Source organism: Gossypium arboreum, chromosome 1 (assembly GCF_025698485.1).
Source record: "Gossypium arboreum isolate Shixiya-1 chromosome 1, ASM2569848v2, whole genome shotgun sequence".
Lineage (NCBI taxonomy): Eukaryota > Viridiplantae > Streptophyta > Magnoliopsida > Malvales > Malvaceae > Gossypium > Gossypium arboreum.
The window spans coordinates 5,551,796-5,573,449 of record NC_069070.1 but is presented as its reverse complement, the minus strand read 5'-3'; the positions used below and the strand labels follow the sequence as shown (position 1 = coordinate 5,573,449).

Sequence of the window (21,654 nt, the reverse complement as noted above, 5' to 3'; positions counted from 1 at the left end):
ATATCTCTTTCCCAATCAGCTGTGAAAAAAGTTGTTCATCCCTACGTTTTTATTTAAGAAACATCGAATTTTTACCATTAGACCTAATAAATGTTAGTTAAAACTAATTAATGTTGAATATACTTTGATGTATAACTTTATAAAATTATAAAGTTATACATCGAAAAGTAAGTTGAAAAAATTAAATTTTAATGATTTTTGATGAAGTATCGAGATGTGATTAGTGTCAACGTAGATTCATATATGAAAATGCATAAAACAAATTTTTATAAGAAAAATTACTTTTAAATTATTTCAATCACATTAATTGAAGCAATATTATGTTATATTTCTTTATTGCTTTATAATGTCATATTTCTTGGGCTTGGGCTGTATTTGGGTTTTTACAGAAGTATTTTGAGCCCATCATATTTTATTAAATGGCGAAAACTCCGGACCAAGAAGTAAAAGAAAATTGAACTAATTTGTGGTTTTAGTCTTCCCACTATATTAAAATATAGGGTTTAATCCTGTATTTTAATAATCTAAAATTATTCTCTATAATGTTATTAGTAAGTTTAAATTGATGATATGAATTTTTTAAATAAAAATCAACCTTAAACATTCGATTGATATGTAACTTTATTAATATTTAAATATGATTAACTAGATTTTTATGTGACTAAACTGTGAGCCAAATAATAGTAAAAATATTTTGTGCCATCACTTTAATAACGACATACAAATAATGTTATAAATACCAAATTAAAATAGAGGATTGCATCTTAAATTTCTGCACAATAGAGGGCTAAAACCAAAATTAGACATTCTGTATATATATTTTAAGAAGAAAAATAGTTTTATCTTCGTAACATTTTAAAGTAGTTTTAATATACCATTTGATACTCAAATTTGACATTTTTTTAAAGTGGCACTTGTGTTATTTTTGGTCTAATTTAGACCTTATATTTGATAAAAATTATATATATATTGGTACTCAAAGATAATAATGTTAATTTTTAGCGTTTAATTCGGATTTTAATGTTGATTTAACGAAAGATAATTGCTAATATTATGTTTGAATTTTTATAATTTTTTAATAGAATAAAGTTAATGTTAAATGGTTAGTTTATTTAATTTTACGTTTAATTTGTCAAATATAAATCAATGGATGTTATTTAATTTGGGTTTTAAAGTATATTTGATCATTAATTTAATTTCTAATAATATTAGCTAATCATTAATTTTATTGAATCAACTTTAAAACCCTTCAACTATATTTAGCCCTTCAACTATATTCGGTTTTTTTATCTATTTTTTTGTTTCATTTTGTTACATGAATTATCATTTTCATCCTAATTTACTCCAAAATAAAAAAGTCGCCAATAAGAATGCAACGAGTGGCACATTCTTATTGGACACTAATAACATTAGGGTAAAATGGGACGGAAATGATAGTTTAAATATCAAAATAAAATAAAAAAATATTTAAGTACTAAAATAAAAAAAATAATATAATTCAAGGCTAACTCATAATTTTAGCAAAAGAAAAACATCGAAGACATTCTAGCTTTTAGCTTTACGCATATCGTATACATAAGAGGAATGATCCACTTATATTAGTATAGAGTAATTATTTTTATGATTAATATATTAACAATTCAACTGTCATATTTCATGTTCTATTCATATAGATCATGCCCTACATGAATAAATATTAGTAAAACATAGAACCGTTTCGAGTGTGGGCTCGAACAATCACGAATCAAACATAGAATCAGAAACGATTTATTACTTTCAGTAGAAAAATAATTCTCTCTCAATAGAAATTAGAAAAATTGTTATTCCTAGAAAATATAATTTATACTTAGAAAATAAATTCTCTCTAATTTCTAGCAGAATAACAATCTCAAAGTTATGTGAAACTTATGTTTTGTAAATAGCTCTACCAGTACAATTTAGTACATGTTCCATAGTGAATAAGGAGCTTGAAGCCTTAGCCTATACCAAGAAAGCTCAGAGAGGGAACGCCTTTGCTCCATCCAAAGTCTCTTAGAAAAGGAAAATAGTTAAGAGAGTTCCATTTGAAGAATCATCTGTCTCATCTATAGGGTCAAAAACTGAGTTAAACCCTAGTTTTGTGAAGGACATACCTCCGAAGGATATTATTCAAATAGATGTCAATGTGGGTCGTTAAGTCACTATTCTTCAAAAATATCTAGGTAAGCTACACCATTAGTTATTCAATTATTGGTAAGTTTTTGTTTTACTTACCTAATTATAAAAAGTTACAAAATGTTCGCTAACGAATTGATGTAATGAAACATTAAATCATAGGTTTAATAACTAATTTGGTCCCTAAACTATAACTAAAATACAATTTGGTACTTCAAAAGAAATTAGTGATAAATCCAAGAGAAATTCTTAAAAAGTATGGAATTTCATAATTTATTTTTTGAAATTATAAAAAATTAAAATTCATAAATTTTAAAAAGTTTTAACTTTTTTTTAAATCCTAAAACCTATTGTCCAGCTACATGACTTTCTATATAGTTTTTCCTCTCTTCACTTAATGATGAAAATGTAAATTCAAGATTTTTTTTGCTCAAATTTTTTTATTTTGATGATTCTCATTTTGAGTGTAAGTTGAAGATGATCTACATGAGAAGAACACTTACATGAGAAGAACACTATTTATAATTTTTGTGTTTAATAGAAACAAAGATAATTTGTGGAGTAAATTGTAACAATTAATAGAATTATATAAACTTTTCTAGGTTTTTTAATCTTTGGCTATTTTTTATATCTTTAAAATTTTATGAATATTTTAAATTTAAATAATTTTTCGTAGCATTATAAATTTAATTTTTTATAATTTTAGAAAATAAAGTATGATTTTTCAAATTATTTAGGATTTTTATATTTTTATTTGTTTTAGATATAAAAATCAATGATATTTTAATTATATTTCATTAACCAAATTAAGTCCATGAGCTAACATGCCATGACATTAGTCTATTACTAATTTAACATGAGTGACTAAAGTGTAAATTTACTAATAGTTAAGTGACTATAAATAAAATTTACCCATTAATTTATCGAGAGCGTTTTAAGAATTTACAAAAAAAAAGAGTTAATTATTTATTTAATTACCATTTCCTTTTTTTTTCCTTCCTCTCCTTATACTATCATGGCAGATTCTCGTGGTTGATTCCCCTGCCACTAGCCAAGTCTCTTATTTTTGGGTTCTTCTCCAACAGTTACTTATTTTTTCCCTGTATTTTCTTCTAGAAAAATTTTTCCCTTTTTGTCAGGGTAAGCCACACTAACGTGCTTATTTCTTGAAATCCCATCCTGTTATTTTTAGCATAATTTTATTTGGTTATATAATATATATATATATATATATATATATATATTGCAGTGAATTCTGGGGGTTCAAATTGTTGGGTATTTTTTTTTGTTCTGCTAAGTTTTTCATGTGCTGGGTCAGATTTAACCTGGGTTTACTTTAGTTCTGCAGGTAAGCTTCAAAGCTTGGCGACATTGAAAAATTATTCAACTATTTTAGTGTAAAGTTTGGATTTTTGTTATTGAGAAGGTGGAGAGTTTTGGTGATTCAGGTCAGTCTCCCTTTTTATTATTGTTATTTAACAAATTAATTTCTTTGGCTTTAATGTTGCTATTAGTGCTTCTTGTATTTTCTGAATTTTAGGTTGTGTCTACTAGTTTTCCAATGCTTTTGTTGGGCTGAATTATTTTTGCTTCGGATAAGATATGGAGATTGTTAGAAGCTTTGCATTGTATGCTTTGAAAAAATTGATGTTTTCATCAGTCTTGTTATAAAGATTGGATGTTATAATGAACTGGAGAGTTGGCGGTGTTATTTATTAGAGAATGGTCTAAACGTGTAAAATTAGATTCATGAGTTTCTTAAGATTGATGCTTCATAGAATTGTAGATTTTACTGAACATCATAATATGCAAATGAATAGGAAAATTTCAATAGAATATATGAGCAGAACTATATATGTCCCACTTTGGGGTTTTGGTTGTTGATGCAATAGCTTCAACTGATGTTTGTGGTAAAAGAAATCTAACCTAAGTATAAAAAAGTACAGTTGAATTTTCTAACCATCCGAAATCTGTCAATGTCAATGTGATTATCACTCAATGCCAAGAGATATCTCTCTGGTTGCATAGAAATAAAAGTTTTTACATAAGACCTAACTTATTGATTGTGTATAACTCCTTCAAATAATTATGGAACTTTTCGTGTCACTTTGCGGACAATTCCAAGTTAGAAGCAATAAGGGCTTACTTTTTTCCTGGAGAAAGGCAGGACTTCAATGAACCGACAGGCCTGTAAGATGCATTTGAATATCATCTATATGGGCATTTACTAAATATGCAATCCTTGTTATGTAAATGTTACCTATGAGCAAGAAAAATATGTTTCTCTCATACTCTCTAAAAGCCTCTTCTTTGTATTTCTTAGACAACTTAAGATACTTTGGTGATTCTTGATGCTTAAGCTGAATGGCCTTTGCTAATGATAGTATTGAAGGCCTTATGATTCTGTCCTACCCCTACTTGTTAGGTAGTTGAGACATACTGACATAGTCTAAGCTTTTTAGCATTTCTGCTGGTCTTAATGAACAATGCCTTCTTGTTTTCTCAAACATTTTCTTTGCATTCTGGTTTTGCAACTTTAGCCCATAGTCTCTGCTTTCAACACACTAGACACTTTTACAAGGTTGTGGCATTGCGCTGCTGCATTTGCAGTCTTCTGGACTTGCCATTCATCATAGGACATTGTTTAATGTTTTGTTAATATGTAGTTAAAAAGTGATCTTCATTTTCTGGCCGGCTTAACTACTAGTACTATTTATTCTTTTGAAAAGTTAAACCCAGGTTGACTGGTCCTCAAAGAATATTGGTTCTCAGATTTAGATGTGATGACTCTTGTTTAGGAATCTATCTGTGAGTATTTGTAGTTGTCAGATTATGCACCATTAATGTGCTCTTCTTGGAAGACTTCGGGACACTACCATTTTGGATCTGAGTGCGTGGGAAACACAAATTTGTTAGATGTTACTCAGCTCCATGATTAACAACCATGCTAGTTTCGACTCAAAAGAGCCCTGTTGGAGGTGTGATGTGTTTTCAAGTCTTCCTGAAAACAACTCAAGAGAGCTGATGAGCTTAGTGCCCCATTTTTTATGTTGTGGAATTTCTGTTAAACTCTCATTCAAAAAATAATGTTTTAGTACTGTTCATTCTAGTTCGAATGAGGCCTTATTGAATTCTATTTTTATTAAATTCTATATTTCTCTTGTTGTTAAAGTTTACATGTTACTTAGTTAAACTTTGAAATGCTCACATAGACATAATTGTTTTATTTCAGGCTCAGTTGGTGTTATAATATTGCTTTGTTTATAATTTAGCTGCTTTAGCATCTCGTGTCACCACTCAGTATGAACAACCAATATGGTGAAGATCAAGTAAGTCATCGAATCTTAGTGATTATTTGTAGTGTTAAAAATTGGGGGGTTTAACCATGCAGTGTTTTGTTCAGGATGAAGCAACCGTCATTGGATTTGAAGTGCCAAGATCACCTGATTCAAGTTATAATAACGCCTACCCTGGGAATGAAGATGATGCACGTGACCCTCCAGTTGTCCCTCCACACCTGCACCGTTCGTTGCTCAGTTACCCCACGAGTATGAATACTTCTGGGAATCTTCCTTTGCCAGAAAACGTGATTCTAAATCATCTTTACATTGAAAATCGAGAGGCACCAAGATCTGTAGTGGCACTAGGGTTTACTCACCGTTTCCGTTCAAAGTATGTTACTGTTGTGCTATACAAACCAGTTCCAAGAAGGGGTAGTTCTCATACTTAAAGTTATGAACATCGAATAGGCCTTCAGTTTGTTGGTTAGCCCTAGTGATCCAATTAGTTTCGATAGACTCGAATAGGGAATTAGATGAAAGAATATTCATTGGTTTTGCTCGATGATTAGGGGTCGTCCATTGAACCTCAAAATTTAACATTTTAACATGAAAATATCATCAGTTTATGTTGTGATACATATAAAGCTTTCTCGTAGCTCGGTATTTGCGGTCCTGTGAGCTTGTTTGCTGCATAGGATGGTACTAAACTTAAAAGAACTTGTATTTGTGGGAATTGAATTGAATGGATTGGTTCATTTAGTTGGACATGTTAGCCATTTTGATAGCTTTTTGTTATATATTTAAACAGGTGCTTTATCTTCAATCTTCATTTGTCCCTTTTTATGGTGAGAGGTCAAAATATGTGAAACATGTTTGTTTATTTGGTGATGGGGAATTTAATTGCATAATGAATTTCTCCAAGAAATATTTAAACCTTTGTACCAGTGTACAATGTACTGGTGTACGGTTCCTACAGCGAAGGAAAGCTTTCAAACATTGATGTACTAGTATTTTAGAAATATATGCATAAGTCAAGGCATATATTATATATATTCTTTCATTCTGGCCCCTGGAGATTATCATGAGGTGTGCTTTATATATTCTTTCATTCTGGCCCCTGGACATAAAATTTTTTTTCTGGTCAAATATGATTTTGATCTTACATTTAGCTTTTAAGCTATTGTATTTTAATTGAACATAATTTGATCCTTTTATTATAATGTCACTAGTTAGTCCAAATAGCTAATACTATTCTTTTAATTGTAATAATTAAGGATGCTAATTATTTAGATTCACTAATTTTGAATTTCATCCCTCTATTTTATAAAAATTGGAAAGTCTAGTTGCTAATAAACACATGAACTTATATTAGACTTTTGCTACTCCGTTACATATAAAGTCCAAAATTGCCCATACTTGTTAATTTCTTGCATATAAATTATGGAATTGTATTTTTTATATCAATGATAAAGTTTAATTGTGATATGCTGGCTATCCTTACCACCCAAAAAAACTCTCTCAGAGCCTAAGAAAGGGTAAGAATTATGACCAATATTATATACTTTAAAAAAGAAAAATAAAATAATTTTACCACTTGACTTAGGTGGAAATATGAGGTTGAGGACATTTTATAATGAAGAAATTTGAAAGTTTCAAGTTGGAAGTGACATGTAAGATTGAAAGAAAAGGGTTTATTAAATTTAATCCAAATTAAATATCCCCTTACCAATTGTCCAGCAAATTGCAGTGAATTTTTAAAAGTTTGCTGAAGCTAACCAGCGTTTGTGTTGCTAAGCAACCACAATTGCTGCTTCACATTTCCTTTTTAACATTTATGCTAAGTTCAGTATTATTATTTATAACAACCATATATAATAACACAAAAACATTACACATAATATAAACAATAAATAAATTATTATAAATTAATATAAACATGTTATGTTTGTAAAGTAATTTAAAAAAAAAAGAAAAAAAGAAAAAAGAGAAGACAGTAATTGCAACACTAGAATAATTTGTTGGGAAGAAACTGAACAACCGAAACAAAGCGAAAGCACAACCGGTGTTCTTTCTCACCCTATAACTCCTGTCAAAAATTATGGCAAGCACAATAGCACAAAATACGTTCTCTAGCAACCTTAATCAACCACAAATCAACTAATGCAACCACAACAAAAATAAATAGAGACACCGGTATTTTTACGTGGAAAACCCCTCTAAATTAAGGGTAAAAATAACCACGGGACTTTAGAGTCCGATCAAGAGCTCCACTATCATCAAATATTCAACTACAATATCAAGCCTACAACAAGCATTCAACTCCAACAAGGCTAACAATATGTAATCTTCAGCAAAAGAGAGAAAAATGAGAGAACATCACAAAAAATGCAGCTGCTGAAAAATGGGTATTTCCGACGCTACAAGACTCGGATGAAAAATCCGACCGTACAAAGTCAAGAACACCTTATCGTCTAGCTGCTGTCCAAAAATCAGCTCGATCGAACCACGGATGAACCTTCGATCGAAGAGTTGATCACTGCTGCACCAAACTTGAAAAAACTGATTTTTCTCTTCTCTCTTTTTCTCCAACGAGCTTCAATCTCACTCTCTTTTTCTCTGGATGAAATTGAGAATTTTTCTCTCTTAAGAATGCTGCCCACTCCCACGTAAAAGCCCCCCCAAAATAATGGCTTTTGACAAAACCAAAAAGAAGGCGAAACATTGTGGTAGAAAATATGGGTTCCCCACATAGTGGGACCCATACCCAACAAATCTCCCCCTCCAACTATGTGGGGAATGCCTCCATGCCGGAAGTCAAACAACATGCTTCAAACTTTCCTCTTGGTAAGGCATTCGTCAACATATCAGCACCATTATCATTAGTGTGTATCTTCTCAAGCTCTAATAGCTTAGCTTCAAGAACATCTCGTATCCAATGGTAACTCACATCAATATGCTTAGATCTAGCATGAAAAGTTGAGTTCTTACCAAGATGAATAGCACTCTGGCTATCACAATACAGGACATACTTCTCCTGAGTAAAACCAAGCTCATGCACAAACTTCTTCATCCAAAGCATCTCCTTACACGCTTCGATTGCTGCAATAAACTCTGATTCCGTGGTGGACAATGCAACACACTTTTGCAGTCTTGATTGCCATGCCACAGCTTCCCCTGCATAAGTGATTAAGTAACCTAAAGTAGATCTCCTCGAGTCAATGTCTCCGGCCATGTCTGAATCTGTATACCCAACAAGAACAGGTTTCTCATTGTCGAAACAAAGTTTCATGTTGGAAGTGCCACAGAGATATCTCATAATCCACTTCACTGCATTCCAATGCTCTCTGCCTGGATTAGAAAGAAACCGACTAACTGTACCAACAGTATAAGCCAAGTCTGGTCTCGTGCAAACCATTGCGTACATCAAACTACCCACGGCTGAAGAGTAAGGAATTTTCTGCATCTCTTCCTTCTCCTTTTCTGTGGAAGGACCATGCTTAACACTCAATCTAAAGTGCATAGCAAAGGGAGTATTCACTGCTTTAGCTTTGTCCATACTAAACCTTTGAAGTACTTTCTCAATATACCTTTCTTGTGATAACCATAATTTCTTGGCCTTTCTATCACGTGTCAATCTTATGCCAATAATTTGCTTTGCTGGCCCCAAATCCTTCATTGCAAATGATTTACTCAACTCTTGTTTCAACTTCTCAATTCTAGAAGCATTCTGACCAACAATAATCATATCATCAACATAGAGCAAAAGAATAATAAAATCATTACCAGAGAATCTCTTAACAAACACACAATGATCAGAAGTAGTCTTCTTGTAGCCTTGCTCCCCCATAACAGACTCAAACTTCTTGTACCATTGCCTTGGAGCTTGCTTCAAACCATACAAGCTCTTCTTCAATCTGCACACATAGTCCTCTTTCCCTTGTGTAACAAAATCCTCTGGCTGCTCCATGTAAAGCTCTTCTTCCAAGTTACCATGAAGAAAAGCGGTTTTCACATCCATTTGTTCAACCTCTAAGTCATAACAAGCTGCCAAACTCAGTATAGTTCTTATAGAGGACATCTTCACAACCGGAGAAAATATTTCTTCAAAATCAACCCCCTTTTTTTGAGTATAACCCTTAACGACCAATCCAGCTTTGTATCGTGGAGATGAAGACTTCTCTTCTTGCTTCAACCTGTAAACCCACCGATTCTTCAAAGCTCTTTTGCCCTTAGGGAGTTTCACCAATTCAAAGGTATGGTTCTCATGCAAGGATTGAAGTTCGTCTTTCATCGCTTCAACCCACTGATCTTTGCATTCACTCTCCATAGCCTCTTCATAACATTCAGGTTCTCCCCCGTCAGTCAAAAGAACATATTCATCAAGAGAATACCTGACAGAAGATCGTCGATCTCTCTAAAACATTCGAAGTGGAACTGCTGGTGGAGCTATAGGTGCTTGTTGTTGATCATTCAGAACATCATCTATGGGAGTATCAAAGTCACCTATAGTCTGATGGTCACCACTAATATCACCATGCACATCATCCTGGATAGGATCTGGTGAAGAGTCTAGGTGAATCGGATTCACATCGATCAAGTCACCACTACCTTGTGAATCCACTTTCTCCATCTTATCAATGTCATCAATGGTCTGATCCTCAATGAAGACAACATCTCTACTTCTCACGAGATTTTTCTGAACTGGATCATAGAGTCTATAACCAAACTCACCATCTAGACCATAACCAATAAAAATGCATTGTCGAGCCTTGGCATCCAACTTGGATCTTTCATCCTTTGTAACATGAACAAATACTTTACAACCGAACACACGTAGGTGATCATATGACACGTCTTTACCAAACCAAACTCTATCTGGCACATCACCTTTCAAAGGAACACTAGAAGACAGATTTATCACATGTGTCACTGTATTCAAAGTTTCAGCCCAAAACGATCTTGGCAACTTTGCATCTGACAACAAACATCTGACTCTCTCAATCAATGTTCGGTTCATTCTTTCAGCTAACCCATTTAACTGTGGAGTCTTTGGTGGTGTTTTCTGATGTCTGATTCCTTGTCGCAGACAATACTCATGAAACGACCCTGTGTACTCGCCACCATTATCAGTACGAATGCACTTCAACTTCTTCCCTGTTTCCCTTTCAACTGATGCTTGAAACTGTTTAAACACCTCAAAAACTTGATTTTTAGACTTTAAAGTGTAAACCCATAGCTTTCTTGAACAATCATCAATGAAAGTTACAAAATAAAGTGCACCACCATGTGATCTTACTTTTATCGGACCACAAACATCTGAATGGATCAACTCTAGCAACTCTGATTTTCTATGAGGAGGACGGCTTCTAAATGAAACTCTTCTCTACTTTCCTGCTAGACAATGAGCACAATTCTTCAGTGTAGCATTCTTTAAACCCGAAAGTTGATTCTTCTTCGCTAAACAGTTAAGCCCCTTCCCACTCATGTGACTGAGTCGTTTATGCCACAACTCAGTTGAGCTATCATTCACTGTCACATTCACCGTCTCTCGAGAAGTCAAAGCTTGCATCAAGTACAAATTTGAGCTCTTCTTTCCTCGACCCACAACCAATGAGCCTTTAGTCAGCTTCCACTGCCCTTCACTGAAGGTGTTACAGAATCCCTCATCATCAAGCTTTCCTGCAGAAATAAAATTCAAACGGATATCCGGTGTATGTCTGACATCCTTGAGAGTTAACTTTGTTCCATTGTTACTCACCAAGCTAACATCTCCCATACCAATAACCGAAACCAAACCGTCATTACCCATCTTCAATACCCCAAAATCACCAGGAGTATAAGATGTGAAGAATTCCTTCCTCGACGTGACATGAAGTGATGCACCAGTATCAATCACCCAACTAGTCTCGTCGCATGCTAGGTTGACCAAATTCTCATCACAAATAACTAATAGATCTTCACGAGCAACAGTAGCAATACGCTCGGATTTTTCATCGTCTTTCCGATCGTGTTTATCACCACCACCTTTGTTCTTTTTCTTCCACTTGAAGCAATATTTCTTGATATGACCTTTCTTACCACAATGATGACACTCAAGATTCTTGTATCTCGATCTTGACTTGCTTCGGCTTTTATCTCTATCCTTTCCATCTTTGTCTCTGTTTCTCCCCCTATTCTCGATAACCAACACCTCGGACTGTGATGTAGAACCCTGAGATCTTCTTCTAACCTCTTCATTCAACACACCACTCTTAGCCAAATCCAAAGTAATAATATTCCGTGGGGCAGAATTAATGAGCGAGACCCGAAAGGTCTCTCAAGAGTCTGGTAGAGTAGCAAGCAACCAAAGTCCTAAAATCTCGTCATCAAATTTAACACCCATACCAAGCAACTGATTCATCACACTCTGAAATTCACTAACATGGTCAGCTATAGACATTCCTTCTTTATATTTCAGCGCCATCATTTTCTTCAGCAAAAATAACTTGTTATTGCCCGACCTCGAAGCATACAAGCTTTCAAGCTTCTCCCACAATGTTCGAGCATGTGTCTCCTGATCAATGTGGTTGTAAACATTTTCTTCAACAAATTGCGAATAAAGCCACACATTTGTTGATGCTCAAAATCTCATTCTTCATCACTTTTCAAATCGGGTTTTTGAGTAGTAAAGACCGGAAGATGCAAAGCCTTCACAAACAACAAATCCTTCATTTTATTCCGCCAAAGTTGATAATTTGTGCCATTCAACATAATCATCTTGCTCGTATTAATTTCCATAATTATCGATATAATAACCAAGCTCGATACCGGTTTGTTGGGAAGAAATCGAACAATCAAACAAAGCGAAAGCACAACCGTGTTCTTTCTCACCCTATAACTCTGTCAAAAATTATGGCAAGCACAATAGCACAAAATATGTTCTCTAGCAACCTTAATCAACCACAAATCGACTAATGCAACCACAACAAAAATAAATAGAGACACCGGTATTTTTACGTGGAAAACCCCTCTAAATTAAGGGTAAAAAAAACCACGGGACTTTAGAGTCCGATCAAGAGCTCTACTATCATCAAATGTTCGACAACAAGATCACAATATCAAGCCTACAACAAGCATTCAGCTCCAACAAGGCTAACAATATGTAATCTTTAGCAAAAGAGAGAAAAATGAGAGAACATCACAAAAAATACAGCTGCTGAAAAACGGGTATTTCAAACACTACAAGACTCGGATGAAAAATCCGATCGTACAAAGTCAAGAACACCTTATCGTCTAGCTGCTGTCCAAAAATCAGCTCAATCGAACCACGGATGAACCTTCGATCGAAGAGTTGATCACTGCTGCACCAAACTTGAAAAAACTGATTTTTCTCTTCTCTCTTTTTCTCCAACGAGCTTCAATCTCACTCTCTTTTTCTCTGGATGAAATTGAGAATTTCTCTCTTTTAAGAATGCTGCCCACTCCCACGTAAAAGCCCCCCCCAAAATAATGGCTTTTGACAAAACCAAAAAGAAGGCAAAACATTGTGACAGAAAATATGGGTTCCCCACATAGTAGGACCCATACCCAACATAATTTGGAAATAAACTAGAAATATATCAACTTGATCAAATTGTTGGAATTTGCATCCTAACCTCGCCATAATCACATCAATCTGACAATAAACACCGATTAACCAAGAAAAGACGGTTAAAAACTTCAAGAGACTCATCGCATTAGTGATGTACAAAAGGCTAAGTCTTAAATTGCATATTTTTCTCTTCATCATCTTAAATCTATTACCATCACTATGATTTAACCACCTCTACTTTCAAATAAAATAGATTGCGTAAAACAAAAACCATAAAAAATGTGGACAAAACCAAGGTAATGTGGACTGAAATTAAAAATAAAATAAAACTACAAAAAAAAAAATGTTGGAGAAACCGCCACCAACAACCAACCCAAAGGCTAGCACCACCACTGACAAAGCAAAAGTTTAGCCATTCACATGACTTATTTGTGACAGAGAAAAAAAAATTTACAAGAGTTTTTATTCGTCCTTCTAATTTTAAATTTTAATTTATATTAATTAATCTTTAATTTATATTTAGTTACTTTAAAACATGTGCTAAGTAAGTATTTTCCTCATGATATTACATTAACAACCAAACGTAGCATTGATTACTGATATATTGAGTTGAAGGATAAGAAATTTGATGTGTTATTAATAAAATTTAAGATTCAAATAATATATATAAAGAAAATAACACTTGAAGAACCTGTCCCTATTTAGGGTCTAATCTGGCTTCACTGTATATTTAATTGAAATTTATTTTAGATGTCGAATATTAGAAGATCTAAAAAGCATTTGGTTGCGTAATTTATTATTATTGCTTCATTTTTTAGAATTTTAAGTAATTTATTTGTCAACTAAATATTAGCTTGACGACATATATGTAATTTAATTTTTGCGAGCATTTTCTAGTCATCTATATATATATATATAATTGTATACATTACTATTAAATAAAATAATGTTATTTTCGATTTTTAAAGAAAATATTGAAAGGAATTTAAGTAAATTTAGTTTTCTTTGAAAGATTTATTGACGTTATAAAATTATTTATTTTAGTATATCAGTATTAATTCATTAATATATATTATATATCTCAATAAGTGACTTATATGATATAGGTTAGAGTTCGAATCCTGTAAGGGTGAGACATTCATATTGCTTTTCGGGTGACCGTATAGATACATAAGGTTGAAATACTCCCAACTCGATAAACAAGGCCCTTAGGGCAGTCGCTCATGGAACACTGATTTTTGATAAAGTATGTGTTAAATATGACTTCTATTTTCAGTCAAATTTGAGAAATAATCTTTCAGTTAAACTCTGTTTACTTGTTTTAATCAAACACTAATTAGTTTAGATTATTTTATTATTATTTGACCTATGATTTTAGCCTATAAATAGGCTCTTTTACAACCTTAGAAAAATACACACCCATTAGAGATTAGAACTCATAACACATTTAGAGAATTTTGTGTTTACGTTTTGAGGGTTCTTTGTTTTTGAATTTTCGAGGTTTAGTCTTAATCTCCATCTTTTGTACTCTTCGTTCTTTTGCCATTATAGTAAAATTATCTGTACCTGTGGTTTTTTATCCTCTTTGGAGAGGTTTTTCCACGTTAAATTTGTGTATTCAATTTCTCAATTTTTTTCGCTATTTTCTTGTTCGTTGCTTAATCGGGTCGAAATCCGAACAGTATGAAAGATAAAATCTTTCTAGAAAAATAATACATTTAATTATTGAGGTTCTAATTAATTATCCAACGAACAACACTTTAAAGACTTCTCTTCTGTCTCTCAACAAAAACTAAATTAACTTTATTTCCGATCTAATTTAGTGATGGTATATAAAATTATAAACCGACAATGTATGAAATATTAACCTACCTATATACGCACAAATTCAAGTAAAAACTTGTTAAAATCGTTTGAAGGATGCCAGGTAAAGACAGTGTACTTAATTTCTTTGTCCTCTTCTTTTCTTTACTGTTTTAGGGCTCTTATAGTAAGTTTGTCCCTTTTGGCCAAAAAGTCGTCAATTTTTTAGTTTTGAAGTTTATCGTTTAAAATTTTTCTTCTTCATTCCAAGATTAAAATTGTCACTAACGATTGGAAAATTTTTATTTAGTGTATTGGGTTATTAAATTTTTATTTTAAGTTCAGTTAGTAAGCTTTAAGCGACGACTTGATAATTGGTGCGATGAATTAATACTCATCGATAAGTAGAATAAAATACTTTAGATATAAGTTAATCTGATAATTATTGTCAGATATTGGAGAAAAAAATTGTTTGGGTTTTGGTTTGCGGATTCATGACATTCAAAGCTATTTCACAGAAAAAACTGAACTATAGATGAGAAACTGAAAAGAGCTTTTAATTGGTGCAGATAAGTAAGAACATCGAAGACCATACAACATTGATTTTAACAGCCTATATATAAAAATTTTAAATAGTTCAATAACTATTTTGTAACTTTTTGAATTTGAGAGACCAAAATATAAATTTATTAATAATTTAATAACTTTACATATTGTATTATTTTATCTAATTATAAATTAATATGATAATAAAATTACATTTTCACTCTTTAAAATTTATAATTCATTTATAACTAAAACAATTTTCGAACTTTCTATGTGAAATATTTAAAGCTGAGAGTTGAAAAAGTGCCGACTACCCTTTTAATATGTAACAAATATATATATATATATATATATATATGGAAAAATTTCCATGCTTCATATACCAAAATTGAACTCATTTTATTACTTGTGTTCTTTCAATTATATATATATATATATATATATATACTAGTGATACCCTCTGAAGCTCTAAAAGTGAAGTGTTAACTTAGAAAAATAATAATAATCATTGATTGTCGCATTGACTGAAGTTATAATTGCTTTGGAGGTCAATTATATGGTATATATATTTTTTAAAACGTAAATTTATTAATTTATTCTATGAATGGAATTATATAATTTAGAGGAAAAAATAACAAATATTCGTTGTAGATGGTGAACGACAAGTTCTATCAATGTAATAAAGGTTTTAATCTTAACATCAATAGAATATTATGACATGTTGACAATTGACTTTGTTACAACTCAAGCACAATGTATCTGGAGTAATTGTAAGCACTTAATACGATAAGAAAATCAGACCAGCTGGTCCAAAGCGGGGAGTAAAAATCAACAAAAGAATCGAGCATTCACCAAACTAAAGAGGACGACAACAAAATCATCATTAAAATCACTTGTAAAACTAAGATTACATGCATGAGCAAGACTAAAAAACGTGCTACAAGAGCAAACAAAAACTTCTAAAACTGAAGACTTATTAAAAAATGGAAAAAAAAATAAAAAAAATATAAAACTTAAGACAATACGGGTCCAAATCAACACGTGAAATCATTTATTATTCTAAAATACTCTCAAAATAGATACAGATTAAAAAGTTGACGAAGAGCCACCCACTTTCCTAGAAAAACTACTGGTGGCAAGTGAAGTTTTAACGAATGATAAACACTGTCATCTGTCCATCACAACTTCTGAAGACAACAAAGATACCCACAAAATAGATATGCAAATTGAAAAGAGAGAAGACATGCGTAGTGAATTAGAAAAAGAAAAAAAATAAAGGATTGATGGAAGAGAAAAAAAGCGGGCGATAGCCAACCCGATAGTTAGCATCGTCGCTGAACAAAACAAAAGATAAAAAACAAATAGCTTGAAGAAAAATTTCTTTTTTTTTTTAAATTAAATGGTATTTCTTAAGATCGTAAAAATATAATTTTTACTATTTTAATAATTATATCTTTATAATTTAAAAAAATTAAATTAAATTGTTATTATTTTTAAGTACATCAAAGTACAATTTTATTATCTCTAATTAAAAAAAGGGCGGGCCACCTGCGAAATTCCCTTACTCCGCCGCTCATTATCGTTTCGAGGTTAGTGAGGTAATTAAGCAGCAGGTACCATTGAAACAAAGTCTATTTGATCCTTTGGGATATATGACGAGACATTTCCAGCTAGATGCGGCAAAGTGGATTCCTTTCTAGGTCTAAATTTGAGTTTAATCCCTCTACTCTTTAGAATTTTAAAATTAATCCTTTGCTTTTAATTTCTAGATTGTTTATCGAAAAAAGAACTGTTAACTCATTTCCTTTAATCTTGAACATATTTTTAAATCAAATATTAAAATATTAAAATGTAAAATTTAAATTTGATCAAATTCTACTATTAGTCCTTGTATTATGTGTAATTTATGAATTTCATCCTTATATTCTAATTTGATTAATTCCAGTTCATAAAATTTCAATATTGACTCAAATGGTAATACTCAATAATTTAACATATATAATTTCATATCAATTTACTGTTTTACGTAATATTTATAAAAATCCACATGCGTTTTAATTAATGTAGACTTAACTATTACCATTTAAGACAAAATGAAATTCAAAATCTGAATAGTATAATGGCTAAAACTGATTAAACTGTAGAATAGTGATTAAATTCATAATTTATACATAGTATGAGACTGATAATAGATTTGACCTAACAAATTGAACTGCTACCCTTTTGGTTAGGATTGCAAAGTACATAGAGTAAAATGAAAAAATTAAATTACATAAGAAATCAAACAAATAAAAAATTAAATTCCTCAATATAAAAATAGATGGACTTTATTCTAAAATTCCTAAAAATATAAACACTAAAGACACAATTAAAGATTCTTCTCCATAAATTTTCCTTTAAAATAATCCTTGACCATTGGGAATCCGATTAGCTCTTTAAACGCCTCCTGAAATGTCAACGACAATCACTATAAATACCAAACAACTCACCTCTACTCTAAAAACAACAATCGAAGTATTTCTTTGGTAATATTTTTGTGTGACTATGAGTGACATTGAGGGATCCCCAGGAAGCTCCATGCATGGAGTCACCGGCAGGGAACCGGCTTTCGCCTCATCAGTTGCTTCGCCGATGGTCCCGACCGACACAACGGCCAACTTCGACTTGCCGGTCGATTCCGAGCACAAAGCCAAAGTGTTCAAGCTTTTCTCCTTCGCCAATCCCCACATGCGAACGTTCCACTTATCGTGGATATCGTTCTTCACTTGCTTCGTCTCCACCTTCGCCGCCGCACCCCTCGTCCCCATCATCCGCGACAACCTCAACTTGAAGAAACAAGACATCGGCAACGCCGGGGTCGCTTCCGTCTCGGGGAGTATATTCTCGAGGCTCGTGATGGGCGCGGTTTGCGACCTCTTGGGCCCCCGCTACGGGTGCGCATTCTTGATCATGTTGTCGGCACCGACCGTGTTCTGCATGTCGTTTGTTGCCGACGCGGGGGGTTACATTGCGGTCCGGTTCATGATCGGGTTCTCGCTCGCGACGTTTGTCTCGTGCCAGTATTGGATGAGTACGATGTTCAATAGTAAGATCATAGGGCTGGTTAACGGGACTGCAGCCGGGTGGGGTAACATGGGAGGTGGTGCAACCCAGCTTTTAATGCCATTAGTTTATGACATTATACGACGAGCTGGTGCTACTCCATTTACCGCATGGAGAATTGCTTTCTTCATTCCTGGATGGCTTCATGTCATTATGGGGATCTTGGTGTTAACCCTTGGTCAAGATTTGCCTGATGGGAACCTTAGCAGTTTACAAAAGAAGGGTGATGTTGCTAAGGATAAATTCGGAAAGGTCAGTATCCAGATAAGAATATAAAGTTTTTCCTATTTCATCCAACGTAATCTAAATTTGTAATCACCTGATTGTCGACTCCAAAATGCGAATGCTACTACCATTTCAGGTGCTATGGTATGCTGTCACAAATTACAGGACCTGGATTTTCTTCCTTCTCTATGGCTACTCTATGGGAGTTGAATTGTCGACTGATAATGTCATTGCTGAATATTTCTACGACAGGTAAGTTTCCCTGATTTTAGTCCCTGGATTATATTCTTGACTATTTAATTTTTATATTTTACATATAATTTCATTTACTCCTTATCCGATTGATATGAGAACTTTAAAAAAAAAAAAGAGTCTAAAATAGTTTTCTAAAGAATGAGATATTAGTGAAAAATAAATATTTTACTAATCATAATATTGTTAATAGTTTGGATTATTTACTCAAGTTCCAAGGTATCCCAAAATATGTGAGGGTTTAGATAAAAGTATATAATTTGAAAAATAGGTTTCGACAAAAAAAGAGAGGCAAATTTAAAATGTGGACCGAGTTTGGGCTTCAACATTGAAGACCCGAGCTTGACCCATTTTATACTTTTGTAATATATTTTTATTTTATTTTATATATTATATAATTTATATCACATAAAATAAAATATATAATAAAATAAATAATATGTAAATATTAAAATATATTAAGTTGTTAATTTTAATGTTTTAATAAAAGAAAAACCATCTAAAAAATCAAATATTAAATTAAAAATAATATGGACAAGTCTAAAACGAGTAAGTTAAGCCTTTACAAATATCATAGGCCTGACTCGAACTCAATCCAGCCAATGAACACCTCTAAATCATAATAATTGAATAGCATAAAAAAATTGACGGATAATTTACATTTAGATCATTTAATTTAACATTAATTTTCGTAAATCAAAAACCTTTATTTTTTTTATCAAATTACCTCACTGAACTTCTATTATTAACAAATTAATACATTCTTATTAACTCAGTTAAGTGATTCTTACCAAAAAAAAAAGTTCTCTCTAAATGCCTACATGTCTCAACACGAAAATCTGGAAGATTTTATTTAAAATAAATGTTTTACTTTAAAATTAATTAAAGAAGTTGCCATAACTAATCTATTTTGTTAATAATGAAGTTAAATGATATAATTTGATCAAATAAAAGTTTGTGACTTCAACAAAAGTTAATGTTAAGTTCGGTGACTTAAAATGTAAATTACTCAAATTTGGCTAAACTATATATCTTTTAGATGGCACATAAGCGTAAAATAACTATTTTAATAATCTTAATTTAAAGGTATAAAGGAATGCTTAGTCCCTAAACTTGACAATTTTTCTCAATTGGGTCCCTAGACCTTTTTTGATCTACATTAGTTCTAATTTGATCTCTAAACTTAGATTTCATTAAGGTGTGGAGATGTATGTTAACACATGAAATTAAAAAAATTACTTTTAAGAAAATTGCAGGTGATGATGTGACATAATATTTTAGTACCACATCATCACTAGATCAAAATTTAAGTTTAAGAACCATGTTGAAAAATAGTTATCAAATTTCGAGGACTAGATAACAATTAGAGACCAAGTAAGAAAGTTGTCAAATTTAAAAATTAAATATTTCTTTATCTCTAATTTAAATGACATAAAAAAAATTTGGGTTTAGAATTTTAACCGCATCAATGGACTAAATCCTCTGGTTGAGTATGATGCAGGGACGAAAGCCAGAATTTAACCTTGCAAATATGTACATTTTTTATTTATTTATTAAGAGAAAATAAAGAACAATAAAATATATTTCAATCAACAGGTTCAATCTCAAGCTCCACACAGCAGGTATCATTGCAGCCACCTTTGGTATGGCAAACCTCGTGGCTCGTCCCTTTGGTGGCTACGCATCCGACAAAGCTGCTCAGCTATTCGGCATGAGAGGCCGGCTATGGGTCCTATGGATCCTCCAAACATTTGGAGGTGCCTTTTGTATCTGGCTAGGCCGTGCTAATACACTCCCCATTGCTATCTTGGCAATGATCCTCTTCTCCATCGGAGCCCAAGCCGCATGCGGTGCCACTTTCGGCATCATCCCCTTCGTCTCACGACGGTCCTTGGGGATCATCTCCGGCCTAACCGGCGCAGGTGGCAACTTCGGGTCCGGTTTGACGCAGTTGATTTTCTTCTCAACGTCGAGTTTCTCGACCGCCGCGGGTCTCACGTGGATGGGCGTCATGATCGTGGCTTGCACCTTGCCCGTCAGCTTGGTCCATTTCCCGCAATGGGGAAGCATGTTCCTTCCGCCTTCAAAAGACGTAGCGAGATCAACCGAGGAACATTATTACTCTTCGGAGTGGAACGAGGACGAAAAGAAAAAAGGCATGCACTCAGCTAGCCTGAAGTTCGCCGAGAATAGCCGGTCGGAGCGCGGGAAGCGCGTGACTTCCGCACCGACACCGCCTAATACAACCCCGTCCCATGTTTAGTCTCCAACCCAAGAGGAAATATGACCAGTAATAACTATTCATCTTTCTTGGTCACTAATGAGAAATGTTGTATCTGTTTTCTTCCTTTACATCTTTTGTTGGTTAAACCTGCTAGTTGTTTATGTGCAACTACATGCACCTAAACCAGTGTATAATATATATATATAAATAAAATTAAGTGAATTTAATTTTAATATTTCTTTTGTAATGCATAAATTTATTTATCGAAATGCATCAAATAAAAAAAATCATTTGAAAAAGTGATAGTGGAAAAGTCCTAAAAGTTTCTCTCTTTTTCCTCAAGGAGTTTGTTTCATTATCTTTTGTTATGCCCAGCATCATCCTAGTCTCCGGGCTAACTATCGGTTGCCTTTTTCCCCTCTCATCAACCCTTTTTTTTATTCTTTTCATTTATTACACATGTTTTCTCTCTTTTCGGTTTACAGATTTATTCAATT

General features: G+C 32.8%; 2 protein-coding genes across 5 annotated transcripts; both read left to right on the top strand.

Moving 5' to 3' along the window:
- Positions 1 to 3,107: 3,107 nt before the first annotated feature.
- On the top strand, positions 3,108 to 6,200 carry LOC108481044 (SNF1-related protein kinase regulatory subunit beta-3-like). 4 transcript variants are annotated; one of them, XM_017784218.2, is made up of 4 exons: positions 3,108 to 3,294; positions 3,503 to 3,602; positions 5,387 to 5,483; positions 5,558 to 6,200. In XM_017784218.2, exons 3-4 carry the CDS (start codon positions 5,457 to 5,459, stop codon positions 5,882 to 5,884), a joined length of 354 nt encoding a protein of 117 aa, XP_017639707.1. In that variant the 5' UTR covers positions 3,108 to 3,294; positions 3,503 to 3,602; positions 5,387 to 5,456; the 3' UTR covers positions 5,885 to 6,200. The 4 variants fall into 4 exon arrangements, with proteins under 4 accessions (XP_017639707.1, XP_017639705.1, XP_052882168.1 ...); XM_017784216.2 differs by having other exon boundaries at positions 3,495 to 3,602; XM_053026208.1 differs by lacking the exon at positions 3,108 to 3,294 and having other exon boundaries at positions 3,386 to 3,602.
- Positions 6,201 to 17,853: 11,653 nt separating this feature from the next.
- Positions 17,854 to 21,390, top strand: LOC108482445 (high-affinity nitrate transporter 2.1-like). Its single transcript, XM_017785578.2, has 3 exons — positions 17,854 to 18,708; positions 18,818 to 18,933; positions 20,530 to 21,390. The coding sequence occupies exons 1-3, from the start codon at positions 17,899 to 17,901 to the stop codon at positions 21,194 to 21,196; spliced, it is 1,593 nt and encodes a 530-aa protein (XP_017641067.1). The 5' UTR covers positions 17,854 to 17,898; the 3' UTR covers positions 21,197 to 21,390.
- The last annotated feature ends 264 nt before the right edge of the window (positions 21,391 to 21,654 follow it).